Below are 24,175 nucleotides of genomic sequence, written 5' to 3' on the forward strand. Positions count from 1 at the left end.
AAGTAGATCAACAAAACTAAGAGTTTTATTAAATAAAACATAGAAATTCACTTAAAGCACATTAATTTATTTATAACTAAAGATCCCTTATCTACTCAACATGATTCCATTGTCAGTGACAGCAGAAAGGTCAATGCAAGAAACACAATTAATCCATTACGTGAATGTAAATATTAAGAAGTACAATTACTTGATACATCAAGCGTATCATTAAAATACACTATTTTTCTAGGATTACTTTGAAGCAGTCTTAACAGAATTTCCAGCGATTACCACACTCATTGCATAACACAAATGTGGTCATAGGTTCATCAGACGACCTGGTCTGGAGTTGATTGTAGGTGCAGTTCTTCTTCTTACATTTGCCACACTTGAGCATGTCTGTTTTTGTACCCTGCACTGTAGCCAGCTGAGCATCATCAATAGCCTCCTTTATGAATTTCTCTCTCAACTTCTTCATTTCATCACTTGCCATTTCCTCGGGGGTCATCTTTGCCAAACGGGATGCAGTAATGACACCATTTAAGTAATTTGTTCGCAGAGTGGGATTTTTAGGATCCTTTAGATTAGCCACCCGGGATCGAACTCTATTCTTGTATCTCATATCAGTGTTTTTAAATTCAGCATAAATGCATTCCTCCAATTCCTCAGCAAGGTCCTCAGGAGCTCCACAAGCATTGGGGTTCTCTCCATCAGTTTTCAGAGCCTGAGTAAGAAGTTCTCGGCACTTGAGCCTCACAGCATCAGTAGTGTTGGATTGAGGTGGAAATGAAGCTTGCAGCTTCTTATCTTTTTCCCTATCATCTTTCTTGTCCTTGTCTTTCCCTGAATCCTTTTTAGATTTAGAAGAGCTTCCAGACTCCTTTGATGGTGTGGTAGGAGTGGACAAGAACTTTTTCCAATTTTTTATCAACGTTTTACACAAAGTTATAACCTCGTCGTCCTTGCTAGATTTACGTAAAGCATTGACAGTCATACCTATCCTCGTTTTAGTCAGGACGTCCAAGTTGATTGCCATCGTTTGCAGATTCTTCAACAACTCCAATGCTTCCTCTTGCCCCTAAAATATACAGAAAAATTGAATTAAAATTGTTGTTGACTTGTTGTTGATATTGATCAACAAACAAAATAATTAAATGTACGAAAAATCCTTTAGCACCCCGACTCGCACTGACGCCGATGCATTGCCTACAAAGTAAATGAATATATAATACTGAAGGAGAGAAATAGTCAGTAGTCTTTACGAAGGTAAAGTACAATGAAAACATTCTAGTCTCAGAAGATAAAGAGCATCAATATCAATAGTACTTTTCGTTTATTCTAAACGTACCGTGCCATCATCAGACGTCATCTTAGTCAGTTTCTTTTGTATTTTCATCACATCCTCTTCGACGCTCATTTTCGTTGGAGTTCACAGAATAATATCACTTCCCGCCTATTAAACTCGCAACAATATTTTGGAAAAATTGATAAATCGACCACCACACGGAGCAAACGCCACTAAAGAGCATAGACAAACGTCATTTTCAGTGATGTCAACGTACATTTCTAGTATCCCCGTTATTAATGTTTTTTTTGTTACTGCTACAAACCAATTTAAATTAAATCTAAGAAATTATGCGTAATACAAATGTGGCTATTAAATTAATCATATTCGCAAAAGTTTCACCTAATATCCGATTAGACTGAGCCATTTTTAAAATAATATAGAAACAGTAACGCTCAGCCAATTTAAAAGCTGACCTTTTGTGTTTGTAGACTCTTTTTAAAAGGAAATATTCGAATCTAACAAATAAATTCTACAAGACAAATAAAAACTAAAATAAAATAGTTACCAAGCCAAAGAAATTTTTTTTAAATTTACTTCTGGCCATGGAAACAAAGTCCTTCAGCCGAAAACATAAAAATAAGTTTTCTGTAAATATGGCCGACACAAAGAGGATAGGCAATTTAAGGCGGCGTACTTGGATTGACTCGGGATTCCTTAGAACGGGCCGATACGGGTATTTTAGTTCGAGATTCGTATAATTTCGCGTTTTAATCTTCGATTAAGGCACAATATCCTATTCTACTTTAAACTAGATTTCACAAAATAATTGAAAGTCAAAATAAAAACGACACTTTTCCCTCCAAAAGGTCCAGAGCGAATCCCCAAAGAAAATTGGTTACAATGTGTTGCCATGAGTATAAAAAATAAAATATTAATTTATTTTGGAAAAAATGTATTACACCGGAGCAAAGTTGCCATTACCAAAAATTTTATGTAACAAATACAATTTTTCATTAATGAAGAAATCACGTACGTATAATATGTAATGTGTTATGCGAACAGAATTCACATGCAAGTTTCGTGGAAATTGCTAAATGTTATTTAGCAAACTGAGGATAATTATTGTCATCAAAAGACAATGAAGTTATAATTTTAAGCTACTTTTAACCAATCCTTGTGTTGTTTTAAGGACCAGTATTTGATGAGAAAATTTCAGCAGAGGACACAAAGCATAAATTTTTATTTATAATTTATGAATATTCTGGAAAATATAAACACTAAAAAAATTAAAAATTCTATATTAGAATTCACGATTTAAGTGTGAGGCCAGACGAGCGTAATTTTGTGAGTTGCGTAGTTTGAGCTGCATTCGGTTTCATATACAAGTACGGATTGTCTCACACGAGAGTCCTGTTTGTCTCACCGATAACTGACTTTCGGTCGGTTTCATCGTGTGATGGGCTAACGTGAGTGGAGGTAGGGGTGAGGGAAGGGGTCACTTTGGTATAAACGCTTAAAAAGCAAATGAATAAAATACGTTCCTCTGGTGCTCCAACCGAAATTTGGTCAAAAGAACAACTCAAAAAACGCAACTCATAAAATTACGCTCATCTGGTCTTTAGAGCATATAGGACGGGAGGCGCTATTAGCGTTATTTCTCGAACAAAACTTTCTGCCACTGGGATAGTACTACAAGTAAACAAGTGCACTCAAACGCAAAATTGAATAGTGTCACTATGGTCTCACACAAACAAAAGTCTACAACACTAGCTTATTTTTACAAATACACAGATAAAACACACGTTCATGTCATGTCACAGAATAGCCCTATAAAAATAAATCGATTCTCATGAATATACTAGAGACGGAAAGTTATCTACGTGACGGTGTCGATATGTATTACGTACTGGTTAATCAGGTATACGAAAAATGTAATTCCACCCTTGGTAGACAGGTTGTAGTGAATTTCTTTTTCCAATTTTGTGTGTAATGTAACAGTGGTATTGTTTTACTTGTATTTGCCAGAGGAGATTGCCCATTGACTTACCAATAAATGGATGTAAATCTAGAAAAAAATACAATCCAACGTCTAATCCAAAAACCGCGAAATGTCCGGAGTTTTTTTCAGTTTATTTCTTTTCGCGGTCAGTGTTGGAGCCAATGACAAGCATGGTCGGAGTTAACCTCTTCAAACGTAGTGACATGTGTAGAAATATTTAAAAAACTAAAATATTTAATTTAAACTGTAAAGTCATTGCAGTATTGCTTAATTTTGTTTCCCATAATTTAAAGGCTCAAAAATTATCCATATCCAGCTTCTACTGGAAATAACAAAATGCACCGTATTAACTTCTAGTGAAAACTACTTGAACACAAGCGTGATGGTGTAGTCTTAGTGTCAATATTAATTAATTTTATGGTATTATGTTATACGAATTTACTTCAAGTAATAAGAGTTGTGCAGATATATAGGTACATACAAATATTATAATTGCGAAAATGGCTGTGTCTCTCTATTGGTAGTTATGACGTGCTCTAAGAAATGTATCGATGATTCGTATTCCTAGATTCCAACTAGAAGTAAACTCAAAGTTTCATAATTTCGAAAAAGGATTTATAACAAAACCGTTAAGCTTTCAAGGAATTTTGGTTGGTAATAACCATAAGGCTTATATGGCTTTATGGCCATATGTCTTTGTAATAACCATTACAAAGAAAAGATTAAGTTAGTTTGTTTTGTAATATTACTAAAATAACATAAAAAAGTGCAATTGGGATTACAAAAATTCGAACAAACATTACTTCGGGCAAATGTATTTTCGGACTTCTGATTGATTACTCCAAACAGTAAAACGAATACAACAATATTTTGTTAGTTATTTATTATTAACGTTTAATAAAAAGTCATTTTAAAAATAAGATTAACATTAAATCAACTCTATAGTTTCTTTGTTCTAAATCTTAATATTTCAATCGTTTGTGGTTTGAAAATTGAAATTGACGTAACGAGTTTCTTTCTGTCTTTTGCGCACGTCTTGTGTAGGAATAAGGACAGTTAGCTATTTGGTTATTTTTATTGCTTTTGTAATTTATGTGTATTGTATGATGTACTCGTATATGTACTTTTTAGTTTTATTTTTTTCATGATTTTTTTGGCATGATTTATATTAAACAATTACTATTTGTTGTTATTATTTATAATTTATTACATTATTATTTAATATACAATACGACGGTGAAATCAACTTGAATAAACTTTGTTACATAATCTGTCGCTAAAAATAGGAGCCAAAGAGCGCGTCGCTTCTCTATAACGAAAAAAACAGCGTCTATGAAGTACTGCATTTTTTTCTATAGCTGCCCGTTAGTAAATAGGGAACTTCATAGGCACGCTTATGTCAAATGTTCAAATGTTTTCAAATATTTTTTATGTAATCGATAATTTTTTTTAAATTTATTGCTGGCCATGGAAACAAAGTCCTTCAGCCGTGTAATCGATAAATTCAATCAATGTGATCATTGTGAAAAAAACGTCATAAAATAGAAAATTAGGAATTAGTATAAAAAATAGGCTTATGTATGGAATGTAATTCCAACCGTGGCTAGACTGGATCCAGCAGAGATTTTTTTGCAAAGTTTGTATAGCGCAATACGAAATGTTTCGTGAAGTACTTGACGCGGTGAATTCGATAATGGAAATGTAAAAACATCGATTTGAAAATAGTGTTTATTGTGCGATAGTTGTTTTGTGCTTGTACCTTGACAGAGGTATTGCCGGTCGATGACGCCTCCAATCCTATATGCTCTAAGGTCTGGCCTCACCCTAAATCGCTCCCAATTACAACGCAAACCTATGGTTCCCCGCAAAGCAGGGTGCGCCTTCAAGATTGGCAGCATTTATATTCATAGACAAAAAGTAGTATTTGGCAAGATACTAGCGCCATCTATACAAAGATTAAATCAAGTCTTAAAATTAAACCAAATGAAAAAAAATCAGTGAAAGATTTTAAGTTCCACGCTAGATGGTGTCGAATAACAGAAAACGAGAGGGTTGATGTAGTTTCCAAAATAATCTATGATGCAGAGCATAGATTTGTGTTCGAAAAATGAAACCCCACCATTTTCACATACATACTTAACAAGCCAGTCTACCTAGTACAGCGTTTCCCACGGAAGTCACTGCAGATATCGACACGGAGTCGCATTAATGATATAATCAGAAAAAGCTTCATGTCTATGTAATAAGAACAACGTGCGTTTCGCGTCGGCACACCATCCGAGCGGAAATGAAACGTGAATAAGCCATATATACCATTACTATGAAGTGACAGTTGTTGCTAACGACTAAATAAAATACATGTAAAATTGTCATTGACTTACAAATAAATGTAAGTCAATGAAAATTGTAAAATAATATAAAAGTTACTTCTTCTTTTGACCGCTTGGTGCGCTGTACTACTGACCATACCAAACTTCAAAATATTTGTCGCTGCAAAATTGTAGAGGCAGTGGCGCCGATAGCTATGTCTGTGGGTACCCGCAGACTCATTACAATAAACGAATACGATTATCACTTTTATAACCGTTTATTATTAAAGGGTTCTCAACGTTTTTGATCGAGAACATTCATGCAATCACGCTGTGAACATATCCTTACATACTTATTGCATCCCTAAACGATCGACCATCGTATTACTACAATAACCTACTCATACTTACTTCGGCGATCGATGTTCGTATCTACATTATTATACATATGAAGGACATCAAGGGCATAACAGTGACATGCCCAAAAACTACTCTAATTAAATAAGAACTACTCTGTCTGTCTACGTTCATGCATTCACGCGGTGAATACATCCTTACTTATTGAAACTTTATACAATTGGAAAGCATTTCACAAGTAACGAATTTTAAAGAAGTAGGTTAAATGTCAAAACAGAATTGATATTCGTGGAAAAATAGTTATAGGCACTCAGAAATCAGGAGTTAGAAACGACAAACGATCCACATAGTTTTGCTAAAAATGAAGAACGTCCCTTCACCACTGAGATTAATTTTGATTAGTTAAGTTATGGAAAAAAAGAATTTCCAATTTATTTTCAGCGTATTCTATAAGGCAATTAAAATAAAAAGATTGAGTCATATGTGGATAATGGAAATTCCGACATCAGAATTTTATAAATTGTTTTTCTTGTGCTAGTTAGATTCTGACAATTAATCACCTCACCTTTGTTTTTTCCTTAAAACTACATTTTATTAGAGTTCTGTTTGCTTTATGCACGGATAAAAAATAGGATGACGGTTATATGTACATATATTTTTAGTAGCAGTAGAGCTCCTTGTGTATCGTGTTCGTCCAGGGAAGCACTGCCACCTTAACTATTTCAGCCGCTAAGCAGTAAAGTGTGCATTATTGCATTTTGCAAATTACAGGTACATGGGACTTGTCAACTTATGTCTTAGGGCGGGGGGACCCTTTAGGGGGACGGGCTCAGTGGCATTGCCCCTCAGATCTTTGCGATTTAAAGCTTTGAGTTCGTCCCGTCGCTTAGTATCATAAAAAATAATAATGAAACAGCCGACTTAGGTAGGTACGTGGCGTGGCGGTTGCCGACAGTTACGAGTCCAGCCTCAATTTTTTTTGTGATAGGCTCACATTTATACACAATCTTGGAAAGTAGAGAAGTAAAAGATGATAGTACATGTACATAAATGAATAATCCTTCTCTAAGGGTGGCAAATTAGGGGATGAATCCGGTTTCGTACACTTTCCGGTAACCGATTTCAATAAAACTTGGCAAATAGATATGAATCCACGAACTTTTTTTTTGTCGTTTTTTGTATAAAAAGTTACAATTAATTATTAGTAATACCACTTAGATGTGCACACATGGATCTATCTAATAAATCAGTCAATAATTTGATGTTACAGCATGCTTCTGCAGGGTAAAGATTTTATTAATGTATCCCATGTATCCATATCAGTGTAGCAAAATGTCGTATAAGATGAACCCAGAAAAAAGATACCAAAAAACCACCGTTAAATTTTTTACTACACATACGAAAGAAATCAGTAGAGATACAGCATAAAAAAAATTCGTCTCTTTTGGTGGATTGGTGGTGTAGACTAGGATTCTTGCATACAAAAATATTCAAGCAGATAGGGTTTGGAAAGCATTTGACAACACTACTTTTTGTACGAACTACAACGATTTCTCTACATTCTGGACCAACACATTTGGACGAAGACAGACATATTATTATCTATTATTGTTAATTGGACTAGATCAGGGGTTCCAAAAACTTATTTTGTCTACTGTCTACTTTGAGAATAAATTATTTTTTAGCGCCGCCATTTTTTCACCTACTTAAAGACCACTATAACTTCAAATTAAATTAATTACTGAGATTAACATTCATTCTAAACGAGATTTTTACTATAACCCGCAAGAGTTAACTTGAGACCTGAGCGCAGTAGGTAGTAGACAACGGCGCTCGGTCTCAAGTTAACACTTACGGGCTACACCTGCCAATGAGAATGATTATTGAGACGCAACTTTAATAAAATAGTATTCAGACAGAGTATCTTTTATTCAAAATAAAACAAACATAATCGACTCTAATATACAAACTAATGTGAAAGATGAATCTGATGCTGTTTAATAAGTTTGTTGAGTTCAGATTCCAATTTACTCAAGAACAGCCGCAAGTCTCCACGTTCGGTAACATGCAAACGATTTCTCTTTTTATTAAGCAGCGTTGTCACAGCACTAAAGCCACGTTCACACAAATATGACGATGTGAATGCTATCAAGAATCGTTGAACGATTGACCACAATCCAGTTTGCAATTGCGGGATCGGTTTTTGCAGCCAAAATTCTTGGTAGCCATTTTTGAACTTGATTTTTATTTCCTCGTTCGTTGTCTGCTGCTGAGGTGATATTGCTGTGTTGACATTTGAAAACGGATCCAACACCCAGTCTGGTATTTCCAAGTTCAAAATATCGTATAGTATCGTTCGGTGAAGTAAATGTGGAGGTTTTCCAAATGTTGGCAGTAGGCAAACAAGTCGTCGTTACTGCAGGATACTGATAAATTTGGAAAATTGTGAAACTCACGTATGCCCATATTATTTTTGTGTAGAAGCAGTTTGGCTGCGAAAGCAGCAACGACATTTTTTGTTTTCGCCTTGCAGTTGGAGATTCATGTCGTTGAACAATTTATACAGGTCTGTCATGTAACCATGACAGACCTGTATAAATCTATACAAGCTATATCATTCTTTGATGTAATGAGCTTGTTGCTCAATTCTGTATCTTTAGTTTCCAAGAACTAGAGTTCTGTGATAGATCACAGAGTCAAACAGGTTCTAAAATCGAGTCAGACAATTGCCTCTTAATAGCCAACGAACTTCAGTATGAAACAACAAACGGTTGAAATCTTCGTCATTAGTAACACAAAGCTGATGAAATAATCTATCATTCAAAGAGCTGTTACGGATTTTATTGACTGCTTTGATGACATATTGCAGTGATTGAAATAGTCGTTCACTTAAATTTCTAGCAACCAAATGTTGTCTATGAGTAACGCAATGTCTTAGAGGATGGAATATGCGCAATGTACAGCGAGGATATCTGGAATTTTATTTTTTAAGTATGCTATGAAGCCTTTATGGCACCCTGTCATAGCCGGACCCCCATCTGTAGCAACTGATATAATATTTTTCAAGGGAATTCCGCACAGAGTTGCCATGCATAAACTCGTTTATCTCATTCGACGCTCAATCGTACGCAACAAGTAAGAACAAGTATTCTATGAACCAGCCGATTCTACTCTCGGGGTCGTATTCCACAACTCTACTCAATGCTCAAGTCAGGACTTGAGCAGACTTGAGTATGATTTCAAACACTGTCAAATACGACCCTAATGGCAAGGACTTGAGTATGATTTTCAGTGCTCACTGCAATACTCAAGTCCTGACTTGAGTATTGAGTAGAGTTCTAGAATACGACCCTAAATCTCCGTCCGAAACAATTACTGCCAAGTAAGCAATACTTGACCAAATGAAAAGACGCGTAATGCGAATGAAACTTCATACTTGATACTTGTCTTTTAATTTTGTCGAATATTACTTATTTGACAGTAATTGTTTCGGACGGATGTCGGACGGAGGTCGAGAGTAGACCCCCTGAAATGCACAAATCTGGTTATTTAACAAAAACTTGTTAAAACATGATCGCTCGCGGTCTATTATCTACGAAAATTACCTATATAATAAGAAATATTAAAATGCGAAACTGTGTCTGTTGCCTTTTTATTTGTTTGTTTGTGTTTACTTTCATTTCGAAACGGAGCGACCGATTGACATGATTTTTATTTTATTTATTCAATAAAACAGAACAGATATATAAACTATACGGAGAGAAATATCGAACCGAGATTAGTTTGAGCAATCTCTTAATTAAAATTAGTTAATGTTCACAAGTTATAGTCGAGAGTCGAGAGCTCAGTCGGTGTCTTACGGCCGCTTTCTATATTTAATCCTGAATCTAAGATTGTTTTCTATCCAGATTGTATTCGATCCATCGATGGCTGCCGAATCTGTATTTCAATATGTCTATCTCGGCTCTAGCGCCCTTGAAAAAAACTGGATCGGTCGTAAATTTACTCCCTCTCTGACGTTTAGTTCCACGCAATCAGAGTAAAAGATCATTACATGAATTAGTGAATAAAATGGTGGTTATGTTTCTAAGATTAATTTATTTATACATATGATTTTGACAAAAATATAAATTAATTGCAAACTTTCAAGTATAAAATATATAAACCGTAAGTACGTCAAGAATAACGTGTTTCGAGGAACAGAACGGAAAGTCTATTGTCCAGAACGGAACGTTTATTGTCAAACGAGCGGGACGGCCATACGGGATGGAAAAAAATAAAAGGATGGCGCGCGCGGCGGCAGCGGCGAAATGTTAGGGTCAATTTTTGTTTTGTTGATGTTTGTTCGTATTCGTGACGTGATAAATAATCTAAATTATAAAAATACCGTTTTGATTTAACTTTGATAAACGGAATTATTTCAGTTAAAACAAATTCATCTGATGTTCAGCCTAAATTTGGATGTAAATTCAGCGTCAGTTAAACTTACCTTGAAGTTTATACGCCTAAACGTTCTTGAGCTCAGTCCTATAACTGAGCAAATGTTCAAGTTCACAATCGCTATCACTTAAAAATAACTTCCATTTTTACACGATTACACAATACAATCGGTCAAAATTGGAGGATCGCTACTATAGATCGAACACGTGCAAAATCCGATTTGTCAAACGTATGCATTGGATATTGAAAGCGCACAACTGTCACTACCATACAAATGTCAATCTAAAAATGCCATACGCCCTCGCACAGATGGATTGAAACAAAAGAACAGAATAACGATCCCTCGATCGGTTATTGAAATAGTAAAAATAGGATTTGAATATTATTCAAGCTTAGATAGCAAATTATGGATTAAGATTGAATATAGAAAGCGGCCGTTAGGGTCGTATTCTAGAACTCTACTCAATGCTCAAGTCAGGACTTGAGTATGATTCAAAGCACTAGAAATCATACTCAAGTCCTTGCCATTAGGATCGTATATCCAGTGTTTGAAATCATACTCAAGTCTGCTCAAATCCTGACTTGAGCATTGAGTAGAGTTCTGTAATACGACCCTTAGGATCGTATTCTAGAACTCTACTCAATGCTCAAGTCAGGATTGCACTGGAAGCACAAGCACTGGAAATACGACCCTAATGGCAAGGACTTGTGTATGATTTTCAGTGCTCACTGCAATACTCAAGTCCTTACTTGAGTATTGAGTAGAATTCTAGAATACGACCCTCAGAGTCTTCCTAGATGAAATTACAAATCTCCCCCTAAGCCTCTATACAACGCCCCCATTTTTTTTCTGGTATTTTTTATCGCAAATTCCACTTCATAGTATAGTCGGATATTACGAAAGTGAGTTTATTGACAAATTAAAATGGAGGATTTCGATGTTTTTTTAAATAAAAAATAAAGTCAACATTTGGAGTCATAAATGTTGTGAATACTGTGACAATCTAGAAGTAACATCATCATCAACCCATTTATATGTCCCACTGCTGGGTACGGGTCTCCTTTCAGACGAGGGTTTAGGCCATAGAAGTAACATATACGCTTCCATTTCGACTTCAACAAAATACTATGTGCTCCCCTGAGCTAGATGTGTGGCGATAACTTGCAGTCTGGTAGCGGCATAAAAGAAGAAAATTTTGGTAGAATTTGAAACAAGATAGATATATAAAACGTTTATTTGGATCTACAGACACACGTACATAACATAAAAATATGTAATATAATAAAAAGAAAAAACCAGTAGAGTCGCAGGACTGCCGAACACCCAGTTGTTTATGTGTGCTGTAGAAGTGCAAAAAGGCCATAGCTCAGCGTCAGTGTTTACTCAGGAGCAAACCGCTGATTTTCAGCTATAACCTAGTGGATGCCGCGGATACGATAACCAGCCAGCTGACGCCATTTTCATGTTGTATAAATTAAACAAATAATAATTTCGAACTAAATAAATACGGAAGATAATATAAATATAAAAAATGATAATTTTTTTTTTTATTTTAATACAAGACAGAAAAAGACTGTTGAAAAAGCATTATAAAGTTTCTTAAAGTTTTACGTTTAAGGTATTAATTTCTTTTACGTTACAGTAATGTTACTACGGAACCAAAAGGATTTTTCTGAGCATCATCTTTGTTTGTTCAAACTTTGGCTTTCCTGTGTTGTGGTTGTAGCCTTGTCATCCTAAACTATTTTAATTAAATTACAGTAATATTCCTATGAAAGAAAAAGGGTTCTACATATAACACGGTGTTGTCTTTGCGTCTTGGTCTTGTGCTTCTAACGGCCAAACTCTGAAGGACGCGTCTAGATCTGCCAATAGACAACTCTTTGGATATTTGCTACGTGACGAACCCTGATAACCTCTCGGGTCGTATCCTAGTTCCTGGCCTGCCAAGATACATAAAAAAAAATTATTTCACCCACGATCGTGGTGGCAGCTATTTGCTAGGTCGGTCTTTTTTGTCTTTTGCTTTTTGCAAAACTCATACTTGTACTTTTACATCAAGGTGTGCTTGCAGTATTTAGATAAACATAAAGTTATTTTTGTACGAATATTGTGGAGATTATTTCGTATTTTTAATCGTAGTATATAGATAGCCGCCCGCCCTTCCATCTCAGTATATAATAAGGTAGCAGTGAGGGTCGTCTCGCTAACTTAACAAGCACTCACGAACTTCGGACGCCTGTCAACATATTAAATCTCAAGTAAGTAAATAAACAAAAACTAATTTAACACTATGTAATGTATTACGTGTTTCCGTACAACAGTGGCGTTACGAACATAAATTATATAGGAAGTAGTTTAATTTTATTTTTTAAGGTTGCCTCCTTTACTCTTGTTGTTTAAATTTTTTGTTTCGTTTGGTGATAAAAAGTTTTAATTAGACGGAATGTCGACTTCCTACCGAAAAACAACAGTCTTTTTATATTTTTGCAGTTCTGCACGTTTGACAGTGCAAAAAAAGATTGAATATTTTTCCCATAGATTTAACATGCTACACAATTGACCTCAATTATTTGAATTAGACGATATAGGACCTATTCGCAAAACGACTTACTCCTAAAAAAAATCTCTAATCACAGTTACATTAGGTATTTTACTACTGAATTTCATGAAAAAAGTTCTAAATACCTAAGGAACGTCCGAATTCGTACAATTTGAGTGGATGCCAAGAAGCTTCACTCACTGCGCTTCGATAGTTGCTTGGATTGAAATACTACATGATAAGGAAATCGCGAAACTATTTAGCTGTATACTTAAAATTTTGTTATGAAAAACGTGAAAATGTTATCAAAAATTGAAAGAGGAATTTTTTAATTTTATTTTGTTGTGACTATATAACTCTTATCTTCTATTTCCATATGTCTTAGATTGGACTACAGCCACTTTTCCTTATTTTAAGACTGCGTTTTAATCAGATACATTACAAAAATTTAATCATTTAGGTACCTACATACAATCCATCGATACGGACTCGTGAGACGTAGTAAGAAGTTACAAAGAATATCTTTCGAAAATATCAGGAATTTTACTTACTTGAAGAGTTGCTTGTCACCGGTGCATACTGCACCGGTGACAAGCACCGGTTGACCGTAGAAAAATATTATTAGATGCAGTATTCATTACAAAAGGTCACGGCAACGACATTCAACTTCGAGTATTGACTACCCTTCACAAAAACATTCGATGAAACACTATTGGCTGATATAGTTTATAATTTATTTTACATATTTGTGCAATAGACCGCCAGTTTCGACATTTAACATACGAGAACCTGTCCACGCGTAGCTTTATTACTTGCCTTCTGAAGAACAATGTCCGTGACCTGCTTTCGTTAGGTTTGCTTTTAAAACTTAACATAAGGTACGTACTTATTCAAAATGTGAACAAGCAAGTCCCTGGTGACTTTAATCGCAATATAATAATAATTTTGAGCCATTGCACAAGTCTGTAAACCAATTAATCTGCCGTTCGTGGTTCAAGATAATATGGTTAAAATGAAATGATACACTGTCCCGTTAATGAAACGAAAAAATTTGAAATTCTATTCATGGAAATGATTTAGCTTTTAATCTATTTCTGTCCTAAAAATCTATTTTGGTCAGCATTTCACAAACTTTAAAATATTGTTTTCAGATTTGGAATTAGCAAAATGAGGGGATTCACTTGCGTTCTCGTAGCGCTGGCAGCAGCAACTTGCTCCAATGCATACTCTACCGGTGCCCCGGAATCGGCCTGTAAGGACATGATTCCCAGGCATCCTGTGTCTCCGCAAACCTCGCTCCCGCCTTATATCATCACAACCAGTGCTAAGGTGGCACTTATTTAATTTTGTGATCGTTTAGCTCCGTTTAGAGCTTAAAGATTAATAATTTGCAATTAAGAATATAGCAAGAATATATAATTTAGAAACTAATTATTAAAGTCATCGGCATGAGCCGTTCTGATGCATTCCGAATCAACAATAAATTGATTATTTCTTCGTTGGATCCAGAATTGGCGTTGCAAAAAAATATTTAAAAAACTTCTGAATGGTTACGAATTTCAAACGACTGATAAAAATGGATAAAACTATGCTGTTTATATAAAAACTCGCAATTGTTTTTTAAGTTGACAACAATCGTATGAGTTCCCAGTACGAAATGGCCTTCATAGTCGTTCGTTTACAATCATGGTTTTCTTTCAACCAATATTTTTACAACGTAAACTGTTCATATAGGTATTATCAATTTACCATGATCTATGATGATGCAGGTAGTGAAAGCCGGTACCCCCATAGAAGTGGTAATTTCTGGCAAGGACAAGTCCAATACCATCGCCGGATTGCTCCTACAAGCGCGCAAAGGTGACAAGCCCATTGGCACCTTTAAAATCACCCCTCCAAATAACCAGATCGCTCAACTGCTCAACTGCGGAACCCCTGGCGTGAGTGGAAATGTTTTTAATAGTATTTTACTATAATGCATGCACACCCTTGAAGTTTTTACTATGTACCTGGATTGACGGTCACTGTCATAACGTGTCGAAAACTTAATGGTTTGTAGTTCCTTTGCATAGCTGTACTAAAATTTTGTGATTCGATACCGTCTGTCGGTGTTTTTTATTTGGTAATGATTTTTTGCTATATTATCTTTTCTACGTTATGGAATGCAGCATCCACTGTATTGTTTTTTTTTTTTTTGTTAACGTAATATTCATTGTAAGATATTAAACAAATATGCTCTAAATTTAATTTTGAAAGTGTGACTCCACAGAGCACACCTTGGCGCTTTGCACCAAATATTTGGTATACGTTGGGCGCACTATAAGTTTCCGGAATGAATAAGAAAAAAATACTAAAATGGTCAGAAATTAATTTATTGTATCTCAAAATATTCTCCGGTAGCGTTAATGCACTTTTACAAACGAATGAACCAATTTTGAAAACATTTATGCCACTCCTTCATGACAATCTATGAAACATATTTTTCATACTCTTCGACAGCCTCTTCATGTGATGAAAATCGTTGACCGCGTAATTGGTTCTTAACTTTTGGAAATAAATAAAAGTCACAAGGTGCCAGGTCGGAACTGTACGCGTGATGGCTCATAAGGTCAACGTTGTTCACCTTCAAAAATTCATTTGTCTGTCTGGCCGTGTGAGAACTGGCATTATCGTGGTGCAAGAGGATACGGCGTTTACGGTTATTTTTATGGAGTTTGTCAATAACTTCCGGCAAACAAATGGTCGTGTACCAATCACTATTCACGGTACGATTCTCCAAAGCAACAGTAGCCACGTGTCCAGTTTTATTAAAAAAAAGAAGCAATCATCCGCTTAGAGGCTCATCTCGAAAGACCCCAAGAAGAAATTTGACGCCCCTTCGTTGAATCTGGTAAGCATGGCATTGCACCAAGTGACGCGATCCGTTTTTTGAGCCTCAGTCAAATTGTGTGGGATCCACCGAGAGCACAGCTTTTTCACACCCAAATGTTGTATTTGACCGCCCGAATCTCATGGTATGTGACATGCCTGTCTGTATTGATCATACGGCGCACAGCATCGATGTATTTGTTGCTCACAGCAGTGGACTGACGATCATCACGCGACACACCGCGCTTGAATTCTGCAAACCAGCTAAACATAGTCATCTTACATGGTGCTTCATCACCAAAAGCGGTTTGAACCCGAGGGAAGCCCCGCTGAGCTGTTAAGTTACACTTAAAGTCGTAAAAAATCATACTACGAAGATTTCCATGGTGATGTAGACAACCAATTTCTAAAATGACGCCACAATGTAAAACAAGTGACAGTCAGATGAAACAAACTGTATTCTACAGCCAAAGAGTTCCATTTTCAAATATTGTAATTACTTTTTAAACATTGTATTATGTAACTGGCCAGTTCCGGAAAGTTATAGTGCGCCCTATGTATACGTGATCACTATATTGAATCATTGAAGTGATGTACATAAAAGTGCACGATATTGATTTTTATGTTTTGAAGCACAATCCGCATGTTTTGATTTTCGATGAGTTGGTCCAGGGAAATACTTCCCTGCCGACAAGCAGTAAAGCGTTCCGATTTTGAAAGGTAAGAAGGGTACTGGTGAAATTACAGGCACATAGGACTTGTCAACTTATGTCTCATGATGACGGGCGCAGTGGTAGTGCACCTCAGATCTTTGCGATGTACAGTTCTGAGTGTACTGTAACTATTATGAACAGGCGTGTAGCTTACCATCCGGCAAACAACTCGTTCGTCCCGTCACTTGGTATTATAAAAAAAAGGATCTACTATCAATTTATGAAACTTCTTTAAGAACTTGTTTAAAATGTACCTACAAAGATGAAGGTCAATAAGGAAGTACTTTAAAAATACGGTTCATGTGAATATGATGTAGGAAACGTTGTATTTACGTTTTAATTATAAAAGTACCTTAAGAAGGAATGTTACCTATAAAATAACAGAGCAGTAGTTAAAAAAAATTGATTACGTTATATTATATGCGTTTTATTACGTCGGAAGTATTATACTATCGGAAGTACCTTAGGATGTACTAAAAATATAGTCACATCGTCATTTAAACATATTTTAATAGCGAGGCTGGTAATAAACAATAAATACGTGTCAAGACGTGTGGATTGATTTATTTATCGTCTATTAGTCGTATACCCTAAGCGTATACCTATATAATGCAAACTTCGTCACGTCTATGTGTTTCCGCAAAAGCTTACGTAAATTTATCACCAATATTGCTAAACCAAAGACAACTATCCCTTGTGTCACGCAGTAGCCTTTATTTTTTTTAAATATATAAGCATTATTAAAAAATAATTCCATTATAATAACAAGCTGTAACATGCGGAATTATACGTAAATGATATTTACCTTGGTAATCAAGACCATAAAATCTTTAACAAACAATCGCCAACGTTTCAACATTTTTGGATTACTTTGCATTACTAACATAAATGAATTTATGTACATATATAATAAAAGTCGGTATGTACGTATTGGTAGTACAGAGTCAAGAGTTAGGCTTGACATTTCAGTTTTAAATTCAACTCTATGTCGCTTGGGATGAGAACTATTCAAAGTGTCAAGCTAGACATGCTTTTGTTTGTACAATACAAATTTTTGTTACGTGTTCTGTGGATAGCACATTAGCAACCTACATATTATTCTATAACGTATAGACAAGAGCACATATAGCTTGCCACTTTGGACTGTGGCCCACTCTAGTAAGCGGCACAGAGTTAAATGCTATAGTAAAATTTTAAAAAAATGCGCTACAAGGGCGGAATAGTTATTTGTTATGCAAGGCTGCAACGTTGTTGTATGACGCGAGTGCTTGTATTGAAACCTCAGTTACTCAGGATGTAGGAAGGAGACAAAAATAGAATTCTGAGCGTAGCGAGGGTTTCAGGGCACGAGTCGCAAATCAACTTTGCTCCCGAGCGAAACACACAACTTTTCACCTCACTGACTAGCGAGGAAAATGGTAGATCAAAGAAAAACAGTTGAACCAATAACCAATCAGTTTAGTTCTTCGATGAAATAAAATAATATCTTAAACAAAGTTAGTTGTCGTTGTCAATGTAATGTCAACAAATATAAATTATACTAACAGATCTAAATTACATAAATAATGTACGACAAATCGCGTAGTTGAACCATTGACCAGTTGAACATAATGACACCGTTATGTTGTTTTTTCATCGAAAGAAAAAGTTAGGTGCACTACAGTCCATCGTCAAGTTCGTATTTCAAAAACCTTTTCCACGCTAGTGTGGAAAAATGCTTTTGCGCGCAGATTGCTAATGAGAAATCTGGCTTACGAATGAGCAGTCGAGTTTAATCGGTATGACGATTTCAAGTGAAATTTGCTTACCTATGAAATAAAGATTGAGAGAGAAAGCCTTTCCGAGCTAGTGAGGTGAAAACAATATTTCTACCCAGTTCACTAGTTTCTGTACTTTATTGTTTTTACTTCCCAACTGATATATCTCATATTCCGATAGAGTTAAAGACAAATCAAATACAATGTACGATAGATTTCTTAACGCACAAAGAGATTGTTGCATCATGTCAAGGTTGTACTCTGTACAAGAGGTCGCATCTAGTAGAGGCGTCATAATTTATTGTGCTTTTATACAAATGTGAACATAAGACGTTAGACGATTACTTAAGCGTGTATTTAAATTTATTGTAATTTCTTAATATTTAAAATTTTCAAGACTTATATTGAGTTTAAAATTTAAATAACAAAAGTACATGCTCATTAAATTTTCTTAATAGCTATTTAAGGACACACTTCTTAGTAACATACAGCAGTAGATCTCCTTGTTAAAGAGTTCATCCAGGGAAGTATAGCCACCTTATCTTTCTGCCGCCAAGCAGTGAGCATTACTGCGTTCCTGTTTGGAAGGGTAAGGGTGCTGGTGAAATTACAGGCACCTGGGTCTTGTCAACTTATGTCTCAGGGTAATAGTGACAGTGTCCCTAAGATCTTTATGATTAAAAGCTCTATATGGCACTGCAACTCTTATGGATAGGCGCACGAGTTACTCATCCCGTCATATATTTACGATAAACAGTCATATTTACTGACTAATAAAGTTAATTTATCTTCAGTCAACCTGAGAGAGGTGTGGATTCAATAGTCAATGCGGTTGCGGACGGCATGTACATGTAAGACTTTCAGTATTAAATTATGTACATTTGCAAATGTTCAGTAGCAATATCTCTCGCTAACGGTTAAGGAAAACATCGTGATGAAACCTGCTCGACGAACGCAGTTCAGAAAACCCGTGCACGGCAGTGGGACGAATAATGAGTTGATGATGAACAATAATGCAAGCGATGCCACTGTTCATTTGACATCGGCGCCGTATGCACATCAGTGGCGTAGCGTCGATTCCTGCAGCGCGGGGCCAACTTTACATTATTTTGCTGCCTCCTCTTTTTTCATGATTACAAAAGTAGTTCGTTCGGCCAGGTTCGATTCGATTGTCGGCACCTTTGTGTTCTTCAGGGTATCGTTTTCGAAAATAGTGTAATTATTTTTTAATATTAAGTCAAAAAATCTCATTGACTAGTTAGGGCTCGGCCTTGCTCGCCGCTGCCCCCATTGATGTGCCGCCCAGGATCATAGCCCCCTCTGCAGCCCCACGCTAAGCCACTGGCCCACATTACTACTTGTTGGCAGTACTTTCCTGGACGAACTCTTTCACAAGGAGCTCTAATGCTACTTAAATTTATAAAACAAATATCTTGTACAAACAGTTATGTTACTTATTATACATATAATATAATAAGCAATTAAATATACTTTATCTGTTAATTTTAAAATTTAAATTTATTTATGCTAATTTAACCAATACTAGCGCATAATTCCAAAGCCTTAAGCCTATATAACATTCTGGCAGCCTTGCTCAAACGCCGTGACCGAAAAGAACCTGTATTTATTTACTGCACATGATTGTTTCACGACTGTTCACTTGCAACGACTAAAACCTTGACCGGTAGGATGTTGAACTCTTGACAAATAATTACAACAAAATGAGTTGTAGTATCTCTTAACTCAAACCTAAATTATATGATACTGTTCGTATTCCCATAACTCAAGAATCCTTGGGCGACTTAACATAATTTATGTTACAAGTTTGTTACACTTGAATGCCTACAAATGTACTCGTATATTTAAATAAAGGTTCTTTTACAGAATCGTCTATTTCCAATTTTTATATGGTATAACCTTGATCTGATGCTACAACCTGCATGACAGTCTGCGAACTACCCAACTAATCGAATACTTACACTAGAACTATTGTGCTTGAGATCGATTAAATAGGTTTTTTTTTATAAAATCAAGTGACGGAACGGACAAGTCGTGCGCCTGATGGAAAGCTACACGCCTGTCCACAGTTGCAGTACCACTTAGAGCTTTAAATCGCAAAGATCTAAGTGGTACTGCCACTGCGCCCGTCACTCTAAGACGTAACTTGACAAGTCCCCTGTGCCTCTAATTTCACCAGCACCCTTATCCTTCAAAACCGGAACACAGTAGTACTAATGCTGATATTACTGCTTGGCGGCAGAAATAGGTAAGGTGGCAGTAGTTCTCTGGACGAACTCTTTCTAAAGGATACAAAAAAGTTTCAATGAGTTGTTGGCTTATACAGATGGTTTTCACGTTTTGGAGAAAGCTGTTTCGTATTTAAATTTTAAAAGTAAAATAAAAATGTATCTAGAATTAAAAAATGTATTGTGAATAACAGAACGCCGTCACCCACAAGAAGCATGACTCCAAACAAGACAAGCAGACAGTGGCATTTACGTGGACCCCACCCGCAGACTTTACCGATATAATCAAATTCAGGTGAGCTTTAACCGTTTAATATTTCGTATAGTGGTAGACTAAGTGGACTTGTCTTTAGACGGGCGTAGGCAGCTTTTGTTCATGCACTAATTCGAAGTTTTCATCAAATATACTATTTGGACACTGGACGGCACAGTAGGTACAACTATTGCTGTTGACGATAGCAGCCATAATCATGTACAATGCCATAGTGCCGTTCGCAATAAATCCAAGAGTCAATTTGATTAGCTTTATAGTGACTGTTATATTCAATGTAGAGACCTAGACAACCTTTCGTCCCGACTAAGTAGAGGCGTAGAGGTACATAATTAACGACCTAGCTAAAGGTTATTTAGTCTAGTTACATACAAAACGAGCCCGGTACTCCACCTACGCTACGATGAACTCGGGCTTGGCCTAGGGTGCGTGGTCGACTCGATTCCCGATTTGAGTCAATTATGAAACAAACATTTAAAGTTGATTCTGGTCAGGGTATTCTGGGTATTGCCCTCTGAGTTATCGTTACTCTGGTACTTATAATACATGAAATTCCCTAGTTTGAGACCAGAAATTTGTGTTTGTCTGGCATTTTTTTCCCTATACTTCTCTTTGGCTTAGCTTCCAAGAAAAATAATCTAAAAGAGAGACGATCAAGATACAACAACGCTATAAGCATCGCATTTCCACTACATCGGGAAATATGTCTTACATTTTGAACAATTATGAGATCTTGTACTCATAATAGAGCCTCCGTATACTACCTACTTTCGGGCGTCGCACTATGACTTTGTTTTAAAAAATTAACATGCTCTTTAATGGCGGCCATATTGAAAAATGGCAAAAAGTAAATTTTGACTGCAAGTAATTATTAAACACCCACAGAGAACCCCACATGCCGATTTTCTGTCGAATTAGAGCAAATTTTTATCAACCGTCAAAAGGTTTGTATGGCAGCCATATTGAAAAATTACTAATAGTAAATTTCAGTCACAAATTATTATTAAACACCCATAGAGTTCCCGATACGACGCTTTTCAGTCAAATTAGAACAAAATTTTGAACTGCCGGTCTGCTGCCAATAAAGTTTGTATGGTAGCCAAATATTTAAAAAAAAAATAGTTTTAATCGATAGTAATGTAAGGTCAGGTGGGGTAAGAAGAACATAATTTATTTCGAGACAAATGTTATGTATGAGCTCTAGGAGGAATAAATAATGTCTTATACGAATTTCGAAATCTTGCCCTGGTTTATCAGCTTTCCATGTTTTAACAATCATTACGCTAAAATTAATATTTACGATGTATCTGACAAAAACTTTCAGGTTGTGCTAACGTTTCTCTTCCCCTAAAAATGTTTTAACTAAAATATTAAATTTTGTAAAAATTCCTAACTGAAAAAAATGTACTACCAGAATTTTGCTGCTGGCCTTAAAAACTACCTTAAGATGTGTGATTGTTTACACATAAAATTGTATATAATATTAATATAAATTAATTAATATAAATTGTATATATATATATATATATAATATTATGGATGTACAGTTGCGTTTGTTCGAATATGACAATATTCCATTATGACAATTCATCAAAAAGTTTTTTACCCCGGTCACAGGGGAAGAGGAACATATGTTTCTCTTACCCCGTAAGTACTAGACCCTCTTACCCCAACAATGTTTTTGGTAGCTAGGGTTTTTGATTCAAATGAAACTCGTATTATTTGTTGTTCTTCCAAGATCCAGCCAAGAAAAAATTACGCGCCCATCTCGTGTTTTTAGACTTTACAACTGTAAATTTATTTTCTCTCTCTTAAATTTAGAAAATGATAGCGACATCTCTTTACAACCGTTAAAACTAATTTGTTTGTTTGTTTTATCGACTGAGAGACTATAGTGCTAAACGCTTTATTTTAGGTATTAAGGACTTTTGTCCCTCTTCCCCCGCTGCTCCTCTTACCCCACCTGACCTTAACAGAAATAAATAATGTATCTACTTTTGTATTTATTACTCAACGATACTTGAGCTTGTAACCGTGCCTATATGTTACTGTAAATAGAATTATTTTATAAATGGTATTTTTTCAGAGCCACTATCGCTTACAACGGTGCCGTGTTCTGGGTTGGCGTGGAATCAGCCCCCATCAAAGTTGTTGCCTAAATCATAATTTAGAATAATTTGGTACTATCAGTGTACTTAACGTAATCACTATTCAAGTTATAATTAACTACCCTACAGTATTCAGATTTCAATAAATATTTAAATTAAACAGTTACATATGTATGACAAAAAATAAATATTCACAAAATAAATTGTTGTTGTTTTAAATTAAACAAGGTGATGTATTTTAACAAATAATTTATTTTAAACATAGCACCTAGAGATTTGTCTTCGAGATCCTTTTACAAACATTGAAGTTTCAGAAAATATGAGTAAGACAGGAACTAAGATTGCACTCAAAGACTTACTAATATTTTCTTTTTTTTGGAATAACGAAATATGCAAGGATATTCCAGAGATTCACAAGTCTTTGAGCAAGCTTAATTGAAAGAAATATTCTCAGAGAAAGCAGTTCTTTACACACATATCTACAGTAACGTAACACATAGTAATATTAACTGTATAACAGTCACATAGCGCCTTAATAAGACACAAGATCCGATATTTTAGTGTTCTGATAGAAAATGGATTTGAATAAAATACAAACCTTAATTGAAACTATATACGATTCAGCCTTGAAGAATCATAGCCTGTTGATGAACGTATACTGACTCAATAAAATTAAATTTATTAAGATATTCAGATACAGGACATTTTTATAGATATCCAGATATAGCAGACGGTTATTACATTGAATATAGAATTTCGTGGAAAAGACACTTTTTCCAAGCTTACCGATAATATTACTCTTAAATGAAATTGTCAAAAACATTATTACCGAATGCAATAAATAAGGCAAAAGTAAAAGAAGAAACCGGCAAAAATATATTCACAGTCATTTGTAAGAAGTTAAACAATCACTTTTACAAAGAACATGCGCTTACAATATGAGTTATTGTACCATGAATTTATGACTCATCTCTGCACGACGCGTAGCTACACATTGCATGCATTGCTGTCTACACACTAATAAGAGTTAAGATATAAACACTACAGCATCAGTACAAATGCATTCTTTATCAACTATAAAGGGTAAATGGTATGACATGGTACACATTATTAATTATAGTGAGCAATACTGTGTAAATTTATAGAAAATCCTAATTGACTAACATTAATCCCTCAGTTAAAGCCATTAATTGCTGTTTATAATGGTTCTTTAGTAGCAAAAAGATATGTGAGGTGGATAGGCAGTAGGCTTGTAGAATTAACAGTTGCATTAAATAATGAGGATTTATATGTG

The 24,175-nt window shown here is 35.4% G+C and overlaps 2 protein-coding genes across 2 annotated transcripts; one reads left to right on the forward strand and one right to left on the reverse strand.

The window, feature by feature from the left end:
- Positions 1-30: 30 nt before the first annotated feature.
- On the reverse strand, positions 31-1,489 carry LOC113235975 (transcription elongation factor S-II). Its single transcript, XM_026471902.1, has 2 exons — positions 1,331-1,489; positions 31-1,060 (listed from the first exon to the last, which is right to left on the reverse strand). Exons 1-2 carry the CDS (start codon positions 1,397-1,399, stop codon positions 251-253), a joined length of 879 nt encoding a protein of 292 aa, XP_026327687.1. The 5' UTR covers positions 1,400-1,489; the 3' UTR covers positions 31-250.
- An 11,043-nt stretch (positions 1,490-12,532) lies between these two features.
- LOC113235901 (putative defense protein Hdd11) lies at positions 12,533-23,078 on the forward strand. Its single transcript, XM_026471827.1, has 5 exons — positions 12,533-12,637; positions 14,070-14,247; positions 14,688-14,858; positions 20,697-20,797; positions 22,860-23,078. Exons 2-5 carry the CDS (start codon positions 14,086-14,088, stop codon positions 22,930-22,932), a joined length of 507 nt encoding a protein of 168 aa, XP_026327612.1. The 5' UTR covers positions 12,533-12,637; positions 14,070-14,085; the 3' UTR covers positions 22,933-23,078.
- The last annotated feature ends 1,097 nt before the right edge of the window (positions 23,079-24,175 follow it).

This window comes from Hyposmocoma kahamanoa, unplaced genomic scaffold, assembly GCF_003589595.1.
Source record: "Hyposmocoma kahamanoa isolate Upper Pololo Valley unplaced genomic scaffold, ASM358959v1 102, whole genome shotgun sequence".
Classification (NCBI taxonomy): Eukaryota; Metazoa; Arthropoda; class Insecta; order Lepidoptera; family Cosmopterigidae; genus Hyposmocoma; species Hyposmocoma kahamanoa.